The 20,153-nt window shown below is 40.8% G+C and overlaps 1 protein-coding gene across 4 annotated transcripts in view; it reads right to left on the minus strand.

Annotated features, from left to right (window-relative positions):
- Positions 1-1,770: 1,770 nt before the first annotated feature.
- The window catches only part of NEBL (nebulette), a 238,277-nt gene continuing 219,894 nt past the window's right edge, over positions 1,771-20,153 (minus strand). For all 4 annotated transcript variants that reach the window (XM_061585610.1, XM_061585607.1, XM_061585608.1 and 1 more), the window contains 2 exons: positions 4,849-4,964; positions 1,771-2,360 (listed from right to left, as the gene is read on the minus strand). In XM_061585610.1, coding sequence (XP_061441594.1) covers positions 2,184-2,360; positions 4,849-4,964 — 293 coding nt within the window. In that variant the 3' untranslated portion in view covers positions 1,771-2,183. The remainder of the gene's footprint in view (positions 2,361-4,848; positions 4,965-20,153) is intronic.

Raw genomic sequence — 20,153 nt, forward strand, 5'->3', positions numbered from 1 at the left:
AAAAATTTTCCCCTGTATTAGATAAAACAGAATAATAGAAATGAAGAGCGTTCTATTCTTAACTCCTGTACTTACAAGTTACTTAATATGTTTAAAACTTTCTGCTAGAAACATGAGATATTACTCTCTGACTTCTGAGAATTCTCTGAAAGCAATTTAAATACATTTTCTTTAGACAATACAAAGGAAAATAAGCACAATACAATCAATGATCAACTTCAGTTATTCATATCATTAGCAACAGCAAAAGACATTGTAGCCCTTACAATACCAATCTATGTATGCAACAACCTATCAAAAGAACATTACTTGGACTTGCATTTCTATCTCTTTGCCCTTTATTTTTCAAAAAAATCACTCCTGATTTTATTTATATAGATGAAAATAAGAGATAAATTATCGTAAATAGTCATCCTCTGAATAGATAGAAAAATATATTATTCTTGTTTATCACCCTTTTCATAATACTTTGGATACTATAAATGTATAATGGAAGTAACTTATATTTATACTAAAATTTGCATAATCAATTAGGAAAATGTCTCAACAAATTTGCTTCTATGCACTACTTGCTGGGTTTGAAGAAATGTACTGGATTGGGGGATAAATTCTGACAGTTACTAAGTCAGTGTTATGTTTGCTCAAAGTATTTCCCAGAAGGTAACATACGGTTAATAATAATTGGCTGGATACAAACGTTCCCTTCAACTATATAAAGTGCTTCACAAGTATTATCTTGTAATCCTTCCAGAAGTTCTTTAGGGTATTGTTGAGTATTGGTCTCCCCATTTGTAGATAGAGGTTAAGAAAGAGTGACCAGCTAGCTAGTTGGTGGGAGAAGTGACATCTGAATGAAGAACTGCCTGTCTCATAGCTCAGCCTCTTAGCCACTACATGTTACTAGCTCTCACCAACTTCTTTAAAAACTGTAGGAACATCTAACAAGTGTTATGTTATCCAATTAATACTTTTTTTAAAAAGCTGGAAAATATTTTTTCACCTTTTGTGAAGACAAAGTTTCTCAGATGCTTGTCATGCTTCCATTATTGAGTAAATCCATGGGTTATCTTCACAAGGCTGGAAATTTACCATATATCTAATCATCTTTTCTTCAGCTAAGCATCTGGTGGTGGGCAATCACTCTGTTTGCCAATTGGGTCCCAACTCCAAGCCCAAATTAATGATGTAATCCCTACCACCAATCCATTACACCAGGGATGGAAAACCTGTAACAGTCCAGATGTTGCTGAACTCCAGCTCCTATCATCCTGGACCAAACCTCTGGAGGGCTACAGATTATCCATCCCTGCATTGCACTGCCACAAGTAAAGGGTATAGTCATTTGTTTTCACAATGATCTGCAATTGCAAGATTCTCGAGACAGACATTTGACAAAAGAAAAGATTAGATACAGGTGGTTGTTGGTAAAGTGCTTTGAAGATAAGTCAATGATATACAAACAGTGTTATTACAAGAGAAAATAGAAAAGGTAGGAATTAACAAATGCAGTCTAAAATTGTTTCTAACTGTGCAAAAAAGCACAACTATTGTCATGAGTCAGAGATCACTCATGACTGGTGGTTTGGGAGGACTAACATGAGTTGGGACTAGGATGAGAGCAACTGAAAGTTTCAGGGAGGAATACAGTAGACTGGACCACTGTGTGTCATGAAATATTCACCATTAAGTAGAAGATACATTGTGTTTAAGGCTCCCAGGCAGTTGTAAGCAACTTTTGAGCATGTCATTTATCACACCAACAACAGAAGATTTGAATTGTTCTGTTCACTTGAGTTTTTAATGACTTGAACCTTAACACCAAAGCTATAGCCTCTTACAATTTCAAAGTCACACAATAAAAAATATCAGCTGCTTTATGATTAAAACTTAAAGGAGAAATGCAGCCTACTGTAAAGGCAGAATTCTGTTTGGGAGCTAATTAACAGAAACCTTTACATGATTACAAGCACCAGGTTTCCACCAACAAGCTTCTTTTTCTATATCCTTTTAAGCAACGTGCTTTTGGAACTCAGTGCTTCCTGGATTTGTTAGAGGACCTGTGTGTTGACTTCAGCATATAAGCACTGATTGTTACATTAACAGGGAAGTAAAATGTGGTCTAAAAGTACTTTTGTAAAGATTAATTAAATCAGAATAAAGCTCAGAAGTACTAATAGTGAGTATTAATTAACAAACTCAATGTAATTTGCTGGAAGCATTCCAGTTTTCCCAGTTCTCTGAACAGTACCATACATCCAACCATCATCAATTGGTTGCACATTGATGATGTAGTCACCATCCCTGAATGAAACTTCATCTTCATCTTGGGCACTATAGTCATACATTGCTCTATATGTTCTCTGTAAGAGAAAAGTGGGGGGAAATCCATTAAGCATATTGCACAGACCAGCTGATGTTCCAGTCTCCATAAACACATGGTAGCCAGCACAAAAAAAAACTATTATGGCACCGGTTGGTTGTATAGGCCAGCAAACTTTCAAATTGAAAAGAATTTCTACTTCATGGAATATGGAACTAGGGGTAACTTTATACGTGCAAAGTCCTGAATGTTAGAAACTCAAAAATAGGATTATCATTTGCTTGATAGTCATAAAGTTCAAAATCCATATGGATGGGATAATACAGTGGCATGAACTGACATGGGCAGAGCAATCCAACACATGGGAAGCTGGCAGAAGAGTTGTTGGTGGAGGAGGAGCCAGTGGGAAGCTCTGCAGCAATCATTTCCCATTCAGGAGCTGCCAGGCCGATGGAAAGTCGGCTCTTCCAGGAGCTGCATGCAAAGCCGGCGCTCATGAATACCCCTACTGGTGAGTAAGCATTTCCCATTGACTTCCATTAGAATTATTTTCTTAAGACCAACCTTTTTCTCGGCATAACTTTCGCCCGGAGCACTCCAAATGGGAGGTGGATGTTGTGTAATTCCCCCCGTTAGCCCCTCCTCCAACATGTACCAGAATGCCCCCTTTTCAGGCCTTATATCGGCTTCTGCTGGCAGAGCTGAGACCCTGCTGATTCAGCCAGGGGTCCGCCATATCCAACTCTCCTCAACCCGGTATAAATATGAGTTCAAATAGTACACAGTATACTATATCAATTACATGTCAAAATATTCTAAATCAGACAGAATCAATGGATGCAACACTATGTTATGAGGATTTTGACCATTTCCTAAGATTAATTGTATAAAATCACACATATTACATGTAGATATGTACACATTAATTAGGTGTGTGCCATTCCTCAAAATTAAATTGTGGGTTGTTTTTTTTTAGATATTCATTTGTTAGCTAAGCTTAATGATTAGTCAGGGAAGATGTTTTCAAAGCAATATTTTCAATTTACTAAACATGTTTGTTCCAATACAAATAAAGGAGAAGCATCTACCCTAGCATTACTGTGCTGTATTGTTTTGGGAAAATACTTGCAACAATGTTTCATTATTTACAGAAATATTTTAATGAGGGGTCTGAAGAGCATAATAATTTTATGCATTTATTCCCTGCCATTAAAAACAGTTTGTAGTAGTTTTTCAGCAGCATTTAAATCCATCTTCCTTTATTCAGTTTTTTTTTAAGTCTCAGTTTCCAGCCATATGGCAGAAGCATCAAAAGACATTCAGAATACTGAATATTAGAAGAATTAGGAGTGTGATTCTTTACAGCATCTCATGATTCTGGGGCATCCTTTGCCAATATGGTGTTCTCCGGAAGTATTCAACTCCCATCAGCCCCAGCTAGCACAGCCATGCTGTGAAAAACGTCTTATTCTAAACTTTGGGAAGCTTATTATGGTCTTAACATTGCTGAAAAACAAAACTCAAGAGATTGCACACGTAGTTACATAATAAGGCTGTCTGGGAAAATTGCCATCCTAATTCAATTAACATTTAACTTCTAATTACCACTACATACAGTAGGTTGCATTGTGTAAATGAGATTTATACTACCTTTAAGGTCTTAAACGTGTTCCTTAAAAATCTTTTTTTTTAAAGTGAATGATCCATTGTTAGGATTAAACAAGTCCTAGAGAACATCAAACAATACTGAGAAAGGGGCAAAGGGTTTACAACTGCAACAGATATTCTCCTGGGGCCAGTGGAGGCTGGTCCATTAGGGTGAATGGGGCCCTGCACCACCAACCTCATCTGCCCTTAGCCAGCCAGCCCCCCACATTCCTTTTCACTTACAACTAGTTCAGGGGGTGACACTGGCTTTCACCTTCCTCCTCCTTAGTGTCCATGTTTCCATTATAGATCCAAGCGAGGAGGAGGAGGAGGGCAAAACTATAATTAGCCAGCTCTGCCTGCCATTGGCTCTGGCTCTACCTACTGTTGGCCTCTCTGCTTGTGATCAACCAGTCTTAAAGGGCACCAACCACCATTGCTTTGGGAACAATCTACCTGCAAGTTCAATGCAAGAACCACAACAGTAAATTAATGCCAACTGGAGTGTCTTCAGAAGAACTTCCCAGGGGATTGTTCCCTAAATCCTGTCATGTACAATCCCATTAAAACTCTGCTAGATCCAGAATTCTGAGTGACTGCCCAGTTGCTATGAATCCCTTATACTAAACAAGCAGGGCCTCCTGCTGATGTTTGACAGGGATTGTGCACCAGCGCAAAAAGTTGCTCCATTGTTTTCTCTAGTTTTACACAAAAAAAACCATTGCTCTGATCCAGCACCTTTAATACCTATTTTATTCTAGATTTATAGTCCATGTGAAAGACTCAAATTTTTAACGATTAGGAGAAAAAAAAGGAGAAGGGAAATGTTTGCAGAAAAAAGTCTGCCATGAAAAGAATGAATCATTCAACTTAATACTCACCAAGTTAGCTGAATGTGGCTGTGAATGCACTGATCTCATAGAGGACATACTAGTCTGATGCATGTAACCATATCCTTGGGGCTGACTTTGTTGATATGCCCCCGGAAGTACAGGGGCTGCATCGTAAAAGAAACATAAAGGCATTACTACTAAAAGCAAACATGCCATGATCATTTCTTGGGTAAAGTGGTGATTTGTTCTCCTAGTTAGACAATCTGTAGGAATTAGATGCATCAGTAGGAACTGGAGTAAGCAGAAAGAACTTCTGTACACACAGAAAAACTTAACCAAATATGGGGTGTTTTTTTTCTACAAACACACACAAACACCCCAAACCTGGTAGATGCAAGGAAAAGTGTAATTTACTCAGGATTACATTGCCACCTTATAAAGCAGGAAATGACCGCAGCATAAATTGGCTTTAGGAGAGAGAGAACAAAAAACATTCAGCAAGAACAAAGTTAAACAAAAACATCCTATAGTTAAAGTGCTCTTCAGCCACATTGTAATGTTGTATGCCCTACATTTACTTCAAAGGAGCTGCACCCTCTTGCTTTGTAGACTTGTATTTTCTGAAGCAGTATTTGTTTACCTGTAGCCACTACTTTATGTTAAAATTCTCCTGTGCTATGGTTAATACAAAGGAAGAGAAATATGTATGACCACCACCACTCTGCTACCCCATTTAAAAAAAGAGATTCAGAAAAAAAATTCAGTTATACCCAAACATGACAATTAAAGGTTGGTAGATTCTTCCTTGACCCCCTCCTGCCCTCACAACCTTTCTACATCTTGCTGATCAACTCTTCAGGGGATGGGCATTCACATACCCCCTCAGCAGTAAAGGAAATTACTACTGGGCTGTTCACACTGCCAACTCAGTGGGAAGCAAGCTACTCGCATTCACTTTTGCATCATGTTCTCCAAAAATGGAAATATATGTGATATTTCTACCAAACAAGCACTTTTACTAACCTAGAACAACAAAATGGACACAAGTACAAGTTGATATTAATTGGTATTAGCTGAAAACAGATTTATTAGCCAGGGATTCAAGGTGCAACAAAAGCTTTCCAAAAGCTTTGAAACAAGTACGATATCTGTTCCTATAGTCTTTAAGGATAGGTTGGATCAGGGGTAGCCAACGTGGTACCTCTAGATGTTGTTGGGTTACAACTCCCATCACTTCTGACCATTGGCCATGCTATCTAGGGCTGAGGAGAGTTGGCTACCCCTGAGTTACCCCTGAGTTAGACATTACAGGTACATGAGGGCACTGTCATTTTGGCATCCCTGACCCCAGTCCTCTCCATCCCTGCAGAAAGATCTAGGCTGATCATCTAAAGGTGGCAGTGTCATCATGTTTTGAATTTTTCTGTCTTCATTTGTTGACTGACACTATCATGGGTAGGTACAAAGCAACGCCACAAAAATAGTCAGCATATTAGTCCATAAGAAAAAAGCTTCTAAACCCACAGTTGGATTATTGAGACCAACCAAAATGTCACAAAACAGTAGCAAGCTTTTGAGTTGTCAAGAACTCTTCATCAGGCAAGATGTTACTCAAAAGAGCAGAGGGGGAAATGAGGTGGGAAAGCACAAAAGTTAGGCTGGATTTTGTGGCCATGAGGTCAGTACAATACAGATCACCTTACTGAGGGGGGGGATGTCTCATTAAGACACACAACTCTTCTGGTCTCCTAATCCTTCTAAGCAGGAATGTCAGATCTTTTCTCCTATTTTTTAATTTATAAGCTGAGCATCCAATTACAAGATGCTGTCTATCAGGGAAGCTTCACAATTTCTGTGGTAATTAACACCTCTCCCCAAAATACATTAAGAGTATTTTTCTATGGTCATGCAAATCCATATGTGCAACTCAGGCATACATGCAGCTAAACCCATTGCTGCACTGGAGAATCTGTCACTCAAAGGCACCTGGATGCAAAAAGCCATAAATATAGAACATGTTGCCTTTATTCCTTTGTCCCCCAACTGCAACTCTTCACAGATTATACATGCTATTTCTACACCTGATGTAACCCTCTGAATAGTCTCTGTGAGTATACCTCTGTGAGTATAGGTATGCATAGGTTAACTAGATTTTTAATGTTTGTTTGTTATGATTATTATTATTTAGACTTGTTAGTTTCTTGTTACCCACAGGTTTTCTAAGTGACTTACCACATATTAAAAACATAAATATGCAATACCATAAAAACTGAACAACTGAAAAATTAATTCCCATAGCCACAGGAAGCCACATTAACAACAAAACATTTGGAAGCCGCCTCCTGCTTTTTCCCTTTGGTCAGGGTCAGAGGTAAAGAAGAGGGTAGCTGTTCTACCTAAGGATATGAAAGTTGTGTGTTATACCACATGCATCACTTGCCCACCTGACCCCTTCCTAAGGCAGCTGCAACAAGGACAAACTATTTGTTGATCCATCACAATCAGCTTTTAGACTCAGTTTCAAGGTGGAGATTATAATCTGCACAAAATATAGCAATGCTGCATCATGTGGTAAGTATAGTAATACCTCACTTAACGAAATACATAAGTTCCTGGACATTACTTCTTTAACAGAAACTTTGGTACCAGAGGTAGGAATAACATTGAAAGAATAGGGATAGGTTCCTTCACTACAAAAAAGAAGAGCAGTTCAACATATTTCAGCAAACTTTTTATTCAAAACTAACAATACGCATGTCTGAAATGAAACAAGCAGGTCAGGTAAGCCTTGCATACAGACCACTACAAGGCTTCTTCCAAAATACATCCAGGGATGCCTGCCTTGCCTTTTTTCTTTTATCATGTAGCATCTTGTTAAAGCAATTTAAAACCTTGAGCGCAGTTCTTCTCTCCATACACTTAAGCAGGCAGGTAAGGGGCAGCCACCATCACCACCCTGTGCCGTCTCTCTCTCTCTCTCTCTGCTATCTCCACTACACTCGAGCAGATGCTTCTGCAGTAAACAGTGCTTCCAGGGCACCTGAAGCACTGTTTACTGTGTAGGTGCCTATGTCACCTGGCAAGGAGCGCCATTCCAGCCAGCCACAATCCAGTAGACAAGCAGCTGCATTCTAACTATGTCAGAGTGTGCGCCCCACCCACCCCAAAAAGACTTTGTTAAAAGCAGCTTTTTTCCTGGAGGATTTATTAATTGTGGTATTACTGTACTCCTTAGATAATACTGCTGGGAGTGGCTTGAGTCTTCTGCAACCCAGCAGATTGCATAATGTCTAACTTTGCTATTAGGCAATCAGTGATGGGTTTGGATTATGAAGTGTTCCTTGCCTGTTTTTTTATCACTCCAGGTTTCCTTATTTAACCTTGTCATGTGGTTGAGAGGTTCCCAACCTTTACAGGATACCCCTTGTAACCCCCACATGCTAATTGTTGTAATTTTAGTCTCTGTTAATTGAAAAATACATAATGAAGTGTTAAATAATGTCAGTTTGGTCTATGACCGTAAATAAAAATCAATCAATCAATCAAATAATGTCACTTTTTCCCATCACAAAAACAAATATGACGACAATGATATTTATTACCTGCCCTTCACCAGAAGATCCCAGGGCAGGTTACAGCAATATAAACAACTTCTAACAAATTTTGAAGGAAATGAGAGGAAGGACATAAAAGTAAACCACTCAGAGTGGAAAAGAGAGCCTGGTTCATGTCAGGGCATCTGGACTCTGGTTTTAAGTGTTCCACCTGTATACAACGATGCCTCCTCTTCAGCACTCAGCTCAGGAAGCTCCACATGACAACAATAATAGTGTGTCTAACAAACAGAATGTTACCAGGTGAAGCTTTCCCCATAATTGTGTTTCCATACTAGAAAAGACCTAATTTAATTTCTGTTTAATTTCTGCCTGCACCCAGCTGTTAAAGGCACAAGAGCCCTGCTGTCCCCCAATGCCAACCCTAAACCATGCACAGAAATCAAGAGTAAGAACAATATATATATATATAAATATATATATATATATATATATAAACACACTCAGAGCCTTGATAAACAGCAACAAAAATACACTGAGAATGCATAATTTCACATTTTTAAAACCTACTTTACTCATCATTTTTTTGCTCACTTACTGCTTTGGGTCAGCCACTAATTCTCAGCCTAACCTACCTCATATGGCTATTGCTCCATTGAATTCTATAGGACTTACTTCTGAGTAGACCTGGCTAGGACTGTCGCCTAAGTCCTTGTATTAGAGACATAAATTTTTACTTCCTTTAGCTAGTGATGCATCTTTGTACCATAAAGCCCCATGTCCCCCCCCGCAAATAGTACAGCTTCAGAGCTTCAACAGAACCTCAGTGTGGTCTAATTTGATTTACCTGGGAGTAAGCCCATTAAATATGAAGAGACTCCTGAGTAGACATGTATATATTGTACTATAAGTTAACTATACAGTGAATTTTGAATGCATGCCCTGATGTGTATTCATGGGCAGATGCTCCAGGATTCTAACCTGTTACTTTTTTGGAAGGTGCCCCCATCCCATGGTCCCTCTGTCTCTACAGTGAGAGCCAATCCGCTTGATCAATCTTTCCTCACTGCCGCCAACAAAAAGGGGGGAAGGGAGGCACTGCAGCATAAATAAGGCCAGCTGGCCCCTTCTCTTGATGTACTCACATGAGTGCTGTGCTGCTCAGCTCTCTGTGTGGCGGAACTGACTGTGCCAGCTAGAAGGAAGGAAGGGGAGGCAGAGGTGACTGTGTACACATGCAGTGCAGGCTCACACGTTGGTAGTACACAGACCAGCCATTAATTATTTTTAAAATTAATAAATAATTATCTTGGCTCGGAACCACTGATATAGATATGATTCAGTGTGTTTGTTTTTAAAATCTTTGAAATGTTGGCCACAAAGAAAGGAAGAGCGTGAGGAGAAAAATACTACTACTAAGTATTTATTTACTTTTCCATGACCTTTATATCACAGCTATCTGCAGTCTTAATTACAATCTCCATCCCCAGTGGTGCAAACCTTGAGTTAAAAAAAAAGGAAACAAAATATATTGGTAAGATCGTGCTTTATCAAGCAAACCCTTTTAAATTATATGAGCTTTTCCCACACAGTAAAATCTTCGCCATCTATCTGGACACAACTATAACAAATTGCCAGGTTTTCCACATGGATAAACGAGCACACAACAGCAACAGAAGACTGTTGTATCATAAAAGCTCCTGCTCCATTAAGAATGATAAAAAGTGGTTTGGTTTTAATTATCTACTCAACTAGAAAATCTGATCTTTGCTTTCTTAACTTTGCTTTCACTACTTATTCTTCCTTTCACTATGCCTCTCAACAGGACATGCACTGAAATGAACCATGGAGTATGCATAATCTAATTATATAATTGTTACAAAATTTTAAAGGCTAGAAACTAATGAGTTAGACAAAGAAATACTTTGATCTATAAACCCATTAGTAAAATATTCTGAATTAGTCTAGATGGGACAACTTTTGCTGCTTTTTTATGTAAGCGCGCTAGGGATGGGGTTCGCTGAATGGTTCCAATCCGCTTGCATTCTGATAGTCCATTGTTTGATCCTGATCTGTCCTTTTTTTGTTCCCACTTGCTCTCGCACTTGCCTAATCGATCTGCTGTGCACTTTTTTGGGTGATTTGATCCACGGTTTATTTTATTTTTTTGGTGGCCAAAATTTCGTAGTTATCAGTGTGGATACTTATGTAAATGATGACAGTATTTGACGTGGTTTTTTGGCGGTGGGAAAAACATTGCATAATTTTTAGGCAGCTTACGTGAATGATCTCAGTGTTCCCCTTGTTTTTCTGCTGGTGAGAAAAACAATGTGTAATTTTTAGGTAGCTTATGTGAATCATCACAGGGTTCCAAGTGGTTTTTTGGCGGCATTAACTCAACGAAAGTTTGAAATAATGAATTCTTGCCCATTTGCAGCTGCGATTGTAAAATCCGTGCCAATTACAGCCACAGTCTGCAGGTGTCAGTCTGAAAGGATGGTGAACTATTGAATTCAGCTGAAATCCAGTGCCAGGTCCGATTTAGCAGATATTCTCCCCCATCCCTAAAGCACGCACACAGGTTCCATTAAGTTGAAAAGTCTTGCTTATACAATCTCTGTTGCTGGAAAGTGTGTGTGTGTGTGTGTTTCATAACATATTTATGTTATATGTTATAAGATGCACCACACATGGGACCCCTAATGCACAATCTATATTAATGATTATGAGGTCTTCTCTGGATCTACGAACATATATTGTTACAAATATAGGTTTGAAAGTGATGGAAGACCCCCGCAGGGAGTGAGATGTGGCTGAAGTTCCCAAAACATGGATAGACAGGAACTCTGTTTTCTCCATGCTCAGACCCAAGAGACTTGGCGGGGAGTAACCTTCGGCCCAGTTCATTTCTTCTCATCCACACTTACACATGGACATGGAGAGAATTGGGGATGGTGAGAACAAAGTATTTATTTTCTATTCTTACCAGTGAACAGTCATAGAAGCACAGCATTTTCCTATTCTCCAGATTTCCCTTCCCATACAGCACCATTCCCTTTTTCAATTAGTTTTTAGCAGGTACTTTCTTTTTGGTGTTATGAAGCCAGGAATCAGTTATGGAGGCACTTGAGGAGAAAGAAAGTCTGGAGATTATTTTTTTTAAGACTCCATCCTCGGATTGTTTTGGGGACATGTCTCTGGGACTGTCCACCAGCATGCAGGAACAGAGAGAAACAGTTGACTGCCTTGCTCCATTTTTCTCTTATCATCTTAGTGTCTTCTCTTTTGGTACCAACTTACCCATCCACTAACATCATAAAAAAGGCCTTTTCCTTGTTCCATCTTTAGGAAAAGTGCATCATTTATGTATTTAAAAGAAAGGCCCTTCTCTGTGGCGGCACCCTGACTATGGAATGTTCTCCCAGGAGAGATCTGCCTGGCTGTATTACTTTCTGCACCAAGTGCAAACCTTTTCTTCTTTTGCCCAAACATTTTAGTTTACGATGTTTTTAGCTGGTTGAATGGTTTTATTTTCATTTTCATTTTCGTTGGTTTCTGTCATGGTGTTGTTATCATTTTAATTTCTTTCTATACCACCCTGAAATCCCTTTTTGGATGAAGGGTGGCTTATACATTTAATAAACAAACAAACAAGCAAATCTCTGTCTTTTGAGACACTTGCTGTTTATGATGTATTTTTAAATTACGAAGTGCATGGCTATGGGTGCCATATAAACAAATCAACATACTATATGGAATTACTATGCTTCTTTTTAGAAATCTGCTTTTGTATCTGTAATTACAAAAATCTGTGAGATAATTAAGAAATACAGTAGATAATTTTGTGCTTGACAGAGCGATCTTCTCAGATTGGGTTCATTGGAACTGCAAAAGTTTGACAGTAGCTAGTTCGTACTCTATTTTATATTTATATCCTTGAATTTATTTTATTATTTGATTTATATCCCGCCCTTCCTTCCAGCAGGAGCCCAGTGCAAACAAAAGCACTAAAAACAATTTAAAACATCATAAAAACAGACTTTAAAATACATTAAAACAAAACAACTTTAAAAACATTCTTTAAAAAAGCTTTGAAGACATCTTAAAAAAAAGTTTAAAAACGTATTAAAAAGCAATTCCAACACAGAAGCAGACTGGGATAAGGTCTCGACTTAAAAGGCTTGTTGAAAGAGGAAGGTCTTCAATAGGCGCCGAAAAGATAGAGATAGCGCCTGTCTAATATTTAAGGGTAGGGAATTGCGGTCGATGGGTGAAATAATACGCAGACAACAGCAGCTATGGTTGAATAAAGGGCCACTTTATTAAATTATAAACAAGAACGTTTAAAGCGACCTGCAGAGGTGAAACCTAAGTGCGGGAACTAACTATAGGCAAGCAGCTTGCCCTACAGCTCTCCGGCGACCAGCCCCTGCTGGGGCAAATGGCAAGCCCCCTTTTGCTTACCCCTTGCCCCGGCCACACCTTGTAGGTGAGTAGGGAGGCCTTCCCACGTCACCACCCCCCGGGGCCGTAGAACCCTCAGGTGGATGAGGTAAGTTGGCCCCAAAAGCAGTCCATATCCTGCCCTCGGGCCGTATAACCCTGAGAGACAGGCCTCCAGAACCACCAATCACCTTGAAAGGTGCCTAAGAGGGCCACCTAGCTGTCATTACCTATTTCCCCTCCCGCACTTTACCGCCACAAAAAGGGGACAAATCTCTATTTAGTCCCCTTTTCCCCACTGCGTAGAAGAACTTCCAGCAGACTCCTCTGCAGGTCTTGCAAAAAGATGTCGTTCCCTGTGTTTGACAGGTGAACGCCATCGGCCCTATAGAGTTCAACCCTAGAATGCTGTATAAGCGGATGCGGAATGGGCAACCCACCATCCCCAAGAAGCGCCAACCGAATCTGTCGGTTGACCCTCTTACATGCCCAGTCTATCCTCCTGGGGTCCCAAACTCCATGCCATTCCCTGCATGGCAGAATGTCTGACCAAAGCAGACAAACTGAAGGCCAACGCTGCCTTATAACGCGCATGTCGCTACATGCTTGTATAGTAAGGGCCCTGCCCTTCAGTAAACCCAGGTCATTACCTCCCAGGTGAATGACCAAAATGTGCAGAACGTCACGCACTAACCCTTGCCGGAACAGGGTGGGTAGGAGCCCATCCCAGCACATCCCTTGCCGGCCAAGCCATTGTACAGTAGCTTGTTGACTGAGCCCCAGCTGCGAGCCCATCCGAGACGACGCGGCCCTACGGCCCGCCCAGAAAATCATGCTGTGGCCGCAGATTAGGATGCGCATCCGCTCTGTCCCCCTCCAGCAACCTGCCAAAACAAGGCAACACCATTAGGCTTCCGTATTACCATGCCCCCTCCTCATGGGGCGGACATAACTCCTGTAGGCCCCAGAAGCCCACCTTCCAACAGCTTGCAGCCTGGCTCGTGGAAAACCCAGCCCCGCTGCCGTGGAAGCCGCTCCAATTCTAAAAGAGTGGGTCCCGAAACATGATGGGTCTATTCCTAATCTGTGTAGGGCCTTCTTCGTAAGTGCCCAAAATTGATATTTAGTGAGGGGATCACCATTCCTGTGAACAAATAAATATCCACTCACTGCTCCTCTAGCTGTCATAAATGTTTGCAGGGCCATCACTGGGCAAATGTGTGGCAAGGGGGAGGGAGCTAAAATAACAGTCCGTCCCCTACCCCTTTGGTCAGTCTTAGACCTACGTAATGTAAGGTAAGCGCTGCCTGCTTTCATATTGATATCTGACATTAAGAGGGCGCGCTGTGACTGGTCCATCTTAGACCCAGCCACTACTTCTCCAATCCGAAATGCCCCAAAAATCATGTAAGGGACACTGCTTGAAATAGCTATATTTCATAGGTGGAAGAACATACAGCTGATCATTGGCTCATGAGTTTCTCCAAAAGCTCTGGAGATATAGGACGGTGGTGATCGGGGCAGCTGGGCGCTCCCTAGCCCACCCAGCCAACATGCACCGGACCCTAAAATCCATGGAATGATCTCGAAAACCCCGTGCCTTAGCTAGAAGTGGAAAAACTCCAGGATCCTAATCTGCAACAGTTAAAGCATGTCCCTGTGCAGCTTGCAGCCCTGGGCCACAGAGTCAATCTTGATACCCAGAAGGTGAACACTGGCACAGAGCCAATCTTGATACCCAGAAAGGTGAATACTGGGGCAGGATCCTCCATATTCCCAGTTTTCAAGGGAACCCCCAGTTACATATCCATACTATAAGCTGTGACCTCAGGTGCTAACATGCACCCCAAAATCTGCTCTACCGATGAACAGCCCATCATACAGATAGTGCCCCACTGTTTCTGAGTCCACTTGTCTCCTGACTGCCACCTACCAGAAGGATCTGAAGCACTCCATGCGAGAATTATAGCAGTCCATAGGCAATGCTCTGCCACCTGTGCGCACCATGTTAAATGAAGCATAGAGCACAGGTCCTAGACTATCAGGTATGAACCCGTTACTGCCTGACCCCTTAAATAAGACTGGTTGTGAATCAGGTGTAATTTGCCCACTGCCTTTTAAGGCCCTACCTGACTGGGGTGGCCAGGAAGGGGCCAAGAACTCTGCCCGACTGTACATCTTTACACTCTGTCCCTGGCAATTACCGCCATAACTAAAACAGATTGAAGATTGTAGGCCATGAAGGCCAGCCGGGAGTTGGAAGCCATGACTGCCCCCCCCAGAAGGAGCTGCAGCACTCCATATGAGAAATATAGCAGTCCATAGATAATGCTCTACCACATAAAAATGCATAAGGCATCTCTATCACAGGCGCGCACCATGTTGAATGAAGTGCAGCACACTATCCCAGGCTATCCAGCATAAACCCATCACTGCCTGACCCCTTAAACAGGACTGGTGGTGAATCAGGTGTAATATGCCCTCTGCATCCTAGGGCCATAACTACGACAGATTTAAGACTGTATGCCCTGAAGGCCAGCCGGGAGTTGGAATCTGGGATCAGGAAACCAAAAGAAAAACACCATAACACAGACAAACCTCCCTTTAAACCGGGTAGCCAGTAAGCAAAGTTCGTAGTACCTCAAATCTAACTGGGGAGGGACACATGTCCCTGAGCAGCTTAAGCTGGAGGCTTCCTCTTACCCCCTTGAAGGCCTCCGGCCTAATATCTCACTGCTGCGCATATCCTTCTGCAAAGAAAGGGAGTAAATCATTTATGAGTAAGTACACTTTACCAACTACTATTCCATGGCAGCTAATCCAGTTCCCCTAAAGCACAGAGACTGAGGATATGCTGCTGTCACCAATATTTGGACCCACTGCAGCTTTCTCCTAGCGGGTTTCCAAACAACCATAATAATAAATGTTCAAATGCAAAATGTGCATGCTACATTGATTTCAAGTAACTGATATCAAAATAGAAGTGCCAATATAAAAGTTGCATGCTATATATGACTACAGGTAAATAATATCAGAAATCCTAACAAAGGTTTTTGTTGTTGTTGTTGTTACAAAATCATCAGGAAAGGGTGAAGAGTCTGCCTGGAACTTAAAAGGCAGCTTCTGTGTCAACAACAATCTAAACTCCTGTCAAGGTACCCCTGCTTTAGTAAAGTCTAAGATCCTGGAATTAGGATAAGAGCCTTATAAGCAGTCTGGCTGTCCTTTTTATTCCTATCCTCCCATCAAGCCACATTATAATCTGCTAGACCTTCAATTCCATGCAGAAGTTTGCATGTCCTTCTTTAGTACAACAAATGCCATATGCTTTGTTTTTGATACAAGACTAAATTCAAATAAATGCAACTTCTGTCTCAGAGGTAACAATTAGCGTGTCACTGACACTTGAAAAAGGATCACTGTCAACTAAGTTATGGTGATTTAGACATGTTCTAGCAAAACCTTGTCATCTGTGCACACCACTAGTATCTAAATAGGACAGGCACAAAGTCCCAGAAGGCTCACCCAGCCCCACCGAGGCCACCATATAATGTAATGATAATAGAATTAATTACCTCAACCTAATATATTCCTGGGCCTAGCAAGAAGTTGGAAGCTTAGCCAAGTGCTCCGTATCCCCCAACAGCCACCATGTAATAAATTAATAGAATAAAGTACCTGCAACCTAATATAGGCCCAGGTCTAGGAAAAAAAACTGTAAGTCTAATCAAAGAGCCCCACACAATTGCCAATAGAGGCTGCCAGGGCCTCACCCACATCCCTCACTGTGTTGCGGCCCCTACCTAGGCTGAACTCACACCCAGCCTTGGCAGTCAAAGGGGGAAATAGGGCCTGTGTTGGCAGGCTCGAAAAGCCTGTGCAGCTGTCTTACTGGCTTGTTGTAAAAAGTGTAAAGTGTGAAGAATCGTGTTATAACACAGCCTCCTCCCATAATTTGCTCTGAGCCTGCAGTAACTGGCCCAAGGTCACCCATTGCGCCTCACAGCAGTTGGGGAGACTCAAACCCTGGTCTCCTGGGTCGCAGTCCAACACCCTAACCACTACACTAAACCACCTTTTCTCCCACAATCTGCCCTGGGCTAAGGGTGTGTGTGTGGTTTTAAATGCCCAAAGGCCTAGGCAGCAAGGGGGTGCCAAATACATATATAGCATGTTTATTAACTTGATATGTTTATTGTATTTTACTTTATTTATAAATGTGTTTCTTTCTTTTACCATTATCAGCCCAGACGCTTCCTGCCCGCTAGGCCCTTTTAACGAGGCCTGCTGGCTAGGCACATGCCCCTTTTGGCCCAACTCTCTCCTTCTTAGGAGGCATTGGGTTCATATCTATTTATCATTAATTATTTAATATTTAATGTAAATGTTCAATATATCTAAGTGGTACTCTTATATTACCTTCACCCCTTTCCCCTTTTATGGGGGGGGGAAGAAATCAGCAACCCACAGGGATGCATCTCTCTCTCTCTCTCTCTCTCTCTCTCTCTCTCCATCTATCTATCTATCCCTTTAACTGCCTAAATATACTTGCGTAATATTTAAATGTATGTGGTTGTAATCCTTGTTTAACATCCAGTCCCTCCTCCCTGTATAGGGGGGAGGATGTTTGTGTAATCTTGCTTAACTTGGCCAGGCCTCACCACCAGGCCACCTGCAGCCACGCAGCAGCATTAACAGTCGTTGCCCTCATGGCTGCCACCTTAAATGGGCTGATCAGGCCCAAGCATCAACCATGCGGCCAGAAAATGGCCACCACTCTCTGTCCCTCGCTGTTCAGTAGCTCCGTCTGTCCCACGCCGTCATTCTTCCTCTCTTCGTCGTCACGAGCCAAGAGGAAGTCGGAGGGGGCTGAGCGGGCTTAAATAGGCCCGTAGCTCCGCCCCCTCCGTGCGGAACGTCGCGCGTCATCCCAATGCGACGCGCGACGTTCCCTTCTTCAAAATGGCTACTGAGACTTCACCCTGAAATCCCTTTTTGGATGAAGGGTGGCTTATACATTTAATAAACAAACAAACAAGCAAATCTCTGTCTTTTGAGACACTTGCTGTTTATGATGTATTTTTAAATTACGAAGTGCATGGCTATGGGTGCCATATAAACAAATCAACATACTATATGGAATTACTATGCTTCTTTTTAGAAGTCTGCTTTTGTATCTGTAATTACAAAAATCTGTGAGATAATTATTAAGAAATACAGTAGATAATTTTGTGCTTGACAGAGCGATCTTCTCAGATTGGGTTCATTGGAACTGCAAAAGTTTGACAGTAGCTAGTTCGTACTCTATTTTATATTTATATCCTTGAATTTATTTTATTATTTGATTTATATCCCGCCCTTCCTTCCAGCAGGAGCCCAGTGCAAACAAAAGCACTAAAAACAATTTAAAACATCATAAAAACAGACTTTAAAATACATTAAAACAAAACAACTTTAAAAACATTCTTTAAAAAAGCTTTGAAGACATCTTTAAAAAAAGTTTTAAAACGTATTAAAAAGCAATTCCAACACAGAAGCAGACTGGGATAAGGTCTCGACTTAAAAGGCTTGTTGAAAGAGGAAGGTCTTCAATAGGCACCGAAAAGATAACAGATATCTAATATTTAAGGGTAGGGAATTCCACGAGGTAGATGCCACTACACTAAAGGTCCATTTCCTATGTTGTACAGAACAAACCGCCTGATAAGAGGGTATCTGCAGGAGGCCCTCACCTGCAGAGTGCACTGGTTGACTGCAGAGCGCGGTGATCACAGTGAATTCCAGCATATATCAACTATTCAGGTGAGGTACAGCTGCAGAAAGGTATTCAGCACTTTGCAGAAATGTAGTACGCAAGAGAATTCATTATGGAAGTGCAGTCTTCACTTCAGACTAACACATTTATTTTAGCATTGATGTTTCATAATAGAAAATACATAGCTTGCCACTAATGGGTTTGAGTTTGGCAAATTTCAGAGACCCAAATATTAAAAACATAAATTCAAAATAAGAAACACACAGTTGTCAGATGCTAATGGAAGTACTAAAGTTATTCAGTTTTAAGACTAAAAAAGCCTGAAATGACAAGACATGGTTTAAATGGCCTGGAAATATAGTCAAGAAGAATAGAAGAATGCAATGAATATTTCATACACATATTTAAGCATAATGCAAAATCCACTGTAAAGCACAGACACAACAACACACATGCTTATTAGCTTTCCATGTATATTCATTTACGGAAATAGATTGCAGCCTAGTTTGGAACACTGGCATGCAGATCCTGTGAGCTTGGAATCTGCTAATACATGCCAGCATTCCAATGAAAGCATGAAAGAAACACAGGGAAGCCTGAGCTATCAGTCCCACCATCTAAAAGTTATCAGGGGATAACATGTGTTAATAATGTAAGAATCTGATTTACTGTTGAATACAAATTTTTAACTGAAAAGATCAGGAGCCCTACAACTGATGCAACAGCAGAGGACAGCAAATAATTCAAATGTTGTTGTTATTTTAATTTATTACCCACCCTACACTCTGAGTTCCCAGGGCAGACTATATGAATCTAAAATACGTCATTAAAAACAATTAAAAACAATTTAAAATTCACATTTGTGCATCTGAATTACCATTATACACAAATTTGCTTTCAGTGTCTGGTAGAAACAGGGCACAAAATGAATGCAACCAGGATTTGCATATTCTACAATTCTGTGGGTGTGCATGAACGTTTATAGAAAGGCACTAAAATGTTTTAAATGAAAAATAAAACAAGCACAAATGTTATAGTAAATGTGGAATTCAAATTCCCGAGAATCGGTTTAATTTTTTTAAGTAATACAGGGTTATATCCAGTTAAATTTTACTCAGAGTAGACTCATTAAAATTAATGAACTTAAACTCTGAGTAGGACTAGCACAGGATACAACCCAAAAGGTTGCATTCAACATAGTGCTAATGTAATCATTCCATCAGTGTAAGGATTTCTTCTTGTGCAGCAGAACAATCTCCCCCGCTCGTCCCTTAAACCTCCTGAGCAGATGGGTACATCCTGAGTACATGCAGGCGGAGGAGAGGGAGGGAAACCTGTTGCACTAGCACCAATTCTAGTGCTAGCACAAAAAGCTCGTTGAATACCACCCATTCTGATTCTCTAGTCTTTATGGCTGCAATGATATCCTTGAAAGCATGTGGGCAATGCCTGCTGAAATCTCAGTAACCAGAGGGATGGTTAAAGATGTTCAGTGATGGAGGTAGGTCTTTAGTGTCCTCACCCCTTCTAATGTCTTGCAAAATAGGAATAATTATGCAAAATATGTCTATTTATTCAAATATGCTCAATTTCCATAATTG

Source organism: Rhineura floridana, chromosome 10 (assembly GCF_030035675.1).
Source record: "Rhineura floridana isolate rRhiFlo1 chromosome 10, rRhiFlo1.hap2, whole genome shotgun sequence".
NCBI lineage: Eukaryota > Metazoa > Chordata > Lepidosauria > Squamata > Rhineuridae > Rhineura > Rhineura floridana.